Source organism: Aptenodytes forsteri, unplaced genomic scaffold (genome assembly GCF_000699145.1).
Source record: "Aptenodytes forsteri isolate BGI_AS27 unplaced genomic scaffold, ASM69914v1 Scaffold147, whole genome shotgun sequence".
In the NCBI taxonomy this organism is placed as follows: domain Eukaryota; kingdom Metazoa; phylum Chordata; class Aves; order Sphenisciformes; family Spheniscidae; genus Aptenodytes; species Aptenodytes forsteri.
This window is the reverse complement of record NW_008795320.1, coordinates 300626-305888: the sequence shown is the minus strand read 5'-3', so window position 1 is coordinate 305888 and position 5263 is coordinate 300626. Positions and strand designations below refer to the sequence as shown.

The window sequence follows — 5263 nt, the reverse complement described above, 5'->3', positions numbered from 1 at the left end:
CCGCCGAGCCATCCCTTCCAAGCGCAGGGGTGTCCCCACGGGGCGCCGGGGGCCGATGAACCACATGCCGGTGCAAATCAAACCACGAAACAACACACGAAGTCAAGTGATGGAGAATGGCGGGGAGATGGGGAGATGCCCCGGCTCGCACCGAGCCCGGCTGCAGGAGCAGAGCCCTGCAGAGCAGGGGGAGGGAGGGGACCCCTCCACACCGAGGGGCTGTGCCGGGGCGAGCCGAGGGGGTCCCCGCTTGACTGGGAGACCCCAGGGCTAGCCCCCCACTTCCAGGGCAGCACTGTGAGCTCAGGGACCCAGAGGCCAGCTGCCGCTAGGTCCTACCATCAGCTACAGCCCCACAGGCTGAGCCGCTCCCAGCATCGGGCAGGGATGCTGAGCCCAGGATGGAGGCGTCCCGGCAGCTCCCACCTCCTGCCCGAGCTCGGACACACCACAGCAGCACGAGGCAGGGAAATACCGCCTCGTCCCCTGCTCGGTCCCACCAGCAACCCGTCGGCATCAGGGCCAGCCGCCCCAAAGCCATCACGGAGCAGGGAGGGGAAGGAGCCACCCCGGGGCCCCTCCACAGCTCCAGGAAGGGGCCGGCTGGGTCCTCGCGTGGGCACGGAGGCGGCGAGATCCGCTACTCTCTCCGGCTGCCAATGCCATTCGCCTCGTTGCGGCTCCCCAAGGCAATCGGCTCCGGCCGGCGGAAGGGAGTTCCCAGGGCCGGAGTCGGAGCCTTGGAGGCTCAGCCCAAGGTGGGAGGCTGGGGATGTGCTGAGCCAAAGCCCAGAACACTGCAGACGCTCTCCATCCCCCACCGCAGCCGGCTCCCTCCTGCCCAGCGCTGGACCCATGCCCGGAGGGCTGCGGGGCCCCGGGGGCTCCGGTCGGGAGGAGACGGACCGCCCCGCTACGAGGATGGGCTCCCCCCGGCCTCCCCGCTCTGGCAGCTCCTCTCTTGGCTCTCAAGCGCTGGAAACCAGGATCCCAGCAAACAGCAGATCTATGGAGGAGGCAAAGCTGCTGCCCAGCTCCCGGGAGCCTCCTCCGCAGCGGCCATCGCTGCGGGAGGAGAGCGGGACCGAGCCAGATCGTACCCCCGGTCCCCCCCTGCCAGAGCCAGAGATGCCCCTCCAGGAGCTGGGGACATGGGGCAGCCAGAGGGGCAGCGGAGCGGGACCGGGGATGATGCCGTGGGGACAGTGACAGGGAGGTGGTGTGGAGGTGACGGAAAGGGGTGGGAGCGCTACAGGATGGTCTTGTCCAGGTCGACTTTGAGGGGCAGCGGCCCCGCGTCCTCGCCGCCGTGCGCGGGGCACAGGGTGACGGCGATGACGGGTGGCAGGGGGAAGGCGCCGGGGCCGTCCAGGTCCTCCAGGTACTCCTTGTCCCCATTGATGCTCAGAGGCTGGAAGAGAGGCAGAGGGGACCGTGCAGCCCTGGAGCAGGGGACAGGACCCTCTTGTCCCCAGACTGGGAACACCGCGGGGCTGGCTGGGGACATACTGCACAGCACGGACATGCCGGTGAGCCCAGCACGGTAGTCGGGGACCACAAACGCTGTACGGCCACGTCTTAGCCCTGCAAGGCTCACCCAGCCGCGATGGGGAGACCCAGGGTGTCGGGGACCCCCGCAGGACCCCCCTCCAGCTGCACTGAGCACCGCTCACCCTGTACCTGGGTCTTGACGTGCTGCTCGGGGGCAGTCACCAAACTGGCACAGCTCAGCCACAGCATCACCATGATGGAGAGGAAGAGGCAGGCGGCCAGGATCCAGCGAGGAAGGCCTGAGCGCCTGTAACACCCCACCACCCCCCGCCAAAGAAAAAGGATGAGTTTATGGCAGGGAACGGGGGGGGGATTGGGGGGGGGGGGGAGAATCTGCTCCGGCATGTCTGGCAGGTCCAGGCCCCCCCAGGCCCCCACGCAGCCCCGCTGCACCTACTTGGACATGCAGCCGAGGAAGTCGTGCTCCGGCTGCGGGGGGTCTGCGTGCTGCGCCTTGGCTTTGCCCCATGGCTCCTTCACGAGGGGCTTTTCCCCCTTCGCCCAGGGACCTGGCAAGGGAGAGGCAATGCTGAGCCTGGGCACCCACTGTGGGCACGCCTCCCCCGCTCCCCATCCCCTTGCCAGCACATGATCGGGTGCAGGGGTGCCGGGCGGTCCCCTCTCCCCTGGGGACCCTCTGCCTGCTGGGAGGGCGCAGAGGATCCCGGCAGCTTCTTGGAGCGGGTCCCGAGTCCGGACTCATCCCCCCTGCGTGGGTGCGGGGTGTGAGAAGCTAATCAGACCCGAGAAGCGGGTAATTTGTTTAGCTCTGGAGAAATCGGATGAGAGCCAGGAGGGCTCAGAGGCTCCCGGCCCCCCGTGCCGGCAGCCCGGACCCCCCCGCACCTGTGTGGGGCTGGGGGACGCGGGGGCTGGACCCCGGTCCCGGCCACGCCGGCTGGGTCTCCTGCACCTCGGGTACTGGATACTCCATCTCAGGCTGGGACTGGTGGGTCGGCAGGGAAAGAGGGAGAAAGCGGTGAGCAGGGGGGTCCCCACCCCTCTCAGCACCCAGCAGAGAGGGGAGGCAGGACACCCCCACCTGAAACACCACAACTTTGCCATCGTCTGCCTGCAGGTAGAAGGTCCAGGTGGAGGAGATGAAGCTCTGGGCAGAGCTGACAATGTCATTGCAGAAGGTGGAGACCAAATCGAACATGGAGAACGATGGCTCCTTCAGCTCCAGGCTCTGCAAAGGAGCAGGGACATCGTGTCACCGCCATCCCCTTGTCACCCACCCCACAGACAACGTCTCACCCCGAGGACGTGGCCGGGTTGAGCCGGGCGCTCAGGTCTAGGGCTCAGCCTGCTTCTCCCAGGGATGGGGATGTGCAGAACGTGCGGTCCGGCCCCGGGAGGGTCACCGAGTCGGGGGCTGCGGTCCCCAGGGCCATCACCCAGCCCCAGGGCCATCACCCAGCCCCTCGGCAGCCCTGCGCTCGCACCAGCGCTTTAAACAATAGGAGCGGAGCAGCCGAGAGGCCGAGGGCGTTTCTCTCCTGGCAGCCTCTCTGTGCCCTGGATTCTTGGCCGTCGCGGCGGTTTGTTATTTTTAAAGCATCCCTGCTGGAATCTGCTTGGCTGCTCCCTGCCACTGGCTTCGAACATTTTCCTACAGCCCCTTGCACGGTCAAACCAGCAAACAGGAAATAAATAGGTCAGATTCTGTATCTAATTATTATACTAAATCTGCTTTGCCTGCTTGTCTGGGAACCCAAAGGAAAAATGCTTCGGGTGAGCGAAGGGGGTGACGGCCCTCCCCGTCAGCCGGTCACCCCCCGATGCTCATCCCTGACCCCGGAGTGGGGCTGGGAAGCGGGATCAGACGCTGGGAGGGTCTCGGAAACAGGCTGCAAAGCGGTTTTTCAAAGGAGCTGCAGCTTTCTACAGCACAAATTCATCTTTGTCTGCACGCGTACAAAGCCGAAAGCCTCTACCTTGGGCCAAAGTCTAATTTAATTAATTGGGCAAAAGCTGAATTAATTAAATGTAGGAGGAAAAAACATGGCTAATTGCTGGGAAGGATGACAGGTCAAAACTGGGGGAGTCTGCAACAATCACTGGTCAGAACCTCTCACCCTGGGAATTCGGCGTAATCGCCCTGCCTGGCCCAAACCTCCGGCAACCTGGGTCGAGCCCAGTTAATCTGCTTTTTATGCTTTGGACGAAGCAGCACGATGGGCTGACGGCGGGCTCCTATCGACCCAGCACGCCCAGAGCACCCGTCCGCAGGGGCACGTATAACAGGGGACATAAAATAAAGCAAGATGCAGCAGGCATCCTGCAGCGTGGGTTTCACCGGGCAGTGGGAGCGTGCGGGGAACATGCCTGGTCCCAACCCGCCCCGGGAAAACGCCGAGGGAAGCCGGGTCCCGGTGCCGGGACTCACCGAGCTGTGAGGCTGCTGGTGGGGGGGCCGGGAGGCAGCGAGGGGGAGGGAGGGAGGGAGGGAGGGAAGGAGGGAGGGATGGGTGGGTGGATGGATGGGTGGATGGTTGGGCAGGCTTCACGTGTGGGGTGTTATAGCCTCCATCCCCAGGGAGGGGAAGGACTGGGCTGAGCTCCGGTGGGAGGAAGGGGTCCTTCCTAAAGTGGGACCCAGGGGCCAAGCTACCACGTCCCAGCATCCCCTTGTGGGGTCCCAGGCAGGGGGTGGCCGGTGGGCTCAGCAGGGTGGCAGTGGTCTCCATTGCATTGGCGTTGCCTGCTCTGCCCGGCAGCGGGACAAACTTTGATCCCTGCCATGCCCAGGGTGACCGAGACGCCCCATGTCCCCACGCCGGGGTTCAGTTGAGGGCCGAGGTGGCCACAGAAGCCACCCCAAGGGCAACCCCATGGCTCCAGGCTCCTTGCGGAGGCGAATGCCTTCCCCGGCCAGTCCCTGGCTGTCCCGCGGGGTGATGGCACAGGGACGGAGCAGCCGTGGTGCCCGCACCAGCATCCACAGCATCCAGCCCCCGCCACCTCCTGCCCACTGACCCTTTGGGGAAGGAGCCAGATGAAGGGACAGGCCAGAGCCACGGCGGGTGGCACCAGGGACAGGCTGGGCGGGTTAAGGGGGGGGAACGGGGGGGTCCCCATCTCCCCGGCCCCTCACCTTCTCCTTCCTGCTCTCCACCTCAGGCAGCTGCTTGCGGCAGCCCGTCACGCAGCCAAACTGCTCCTCCGCGTTGCTGTAGGCTTCGGTGCATGCTGCGAGGCAGGAGGGAGGGCAGGGTTAGGGGGTGGCTCGATCCCTTTGAGGAGCCCTGTGCCCCAAGACCCCCCTGCCCCACCCGATTTACACCCAGTGGGTGTAAATTTACACCCCGCTTGGTTTGCAGCAGGGTCCGGATGCAGCCCCGGGGCACAGCGTGGGGTTGAGCCGAGACAGGGTGCTTGGGAGGGTAGAAGGCGTCACAGCGGTGCCAGCGGTACGTGGGGGACCCCCCCCCGGGGACAGTGTTTGGGGCACGGGGGCCGCTTGGCCTCCGGTTTCTCACCTGCTTCACACTCGGCTCTGGTTGTGTTCAGCTCAGCGCTTGCATCCACGAAGTGACAGATGGAGAACAGCCGGCAGCCCCGGTAACAGGCGTTGAGAACAGCATCCTGCAGGGAGGAGGAGGAGAGCATGGAGCTGGCACCAAGCTCAGCCCAGTGGCTGCGCCCCACCCCCACCGTGGCCCGCCCCGCACCCAGCTGGGGGGCCCCGGGCACTGCCACCCTCCCTCAG

At 65.7% G+C, this 5263-nt stretch overlaps 1 protein-coding gene across 1 annotated transcript in view; it reads right to left on the bottom strand.

The window, feature by feature from the left end:
- Nucleotides 1-1161: 1161 nt before the first annotated feature.
- The window catches only part of TMEM59L (transmembrane protein 59 like), a 7442-nt gene continuing 3340 nt past the window's right edge, over nucleotides 1162-5263 (bottom strand). The window contains 7 exon segments of the mRNA XM_019472228.1: nucleotides 1162-1411; nucleotides 1681-1822; nucleotides 1949-2060; nucleotides 2398-2497; nucleotides 2594-2740; nucleotides 4649-4743; nucleotides 5034-5139. Of these exon segments, the coding sequence (XP_019327773.1) occupies nucleotides 1250-1411; nucleotides 1681-1822; nucleotides 1949-2060; nucleotides 2398-2497; nucleotides 2594-2740; nucleotides 4649-4743; nucleotides 5034-5139 (864 nt within the window). The 3' untranslated portion in view covers nucleotides 1162-1249.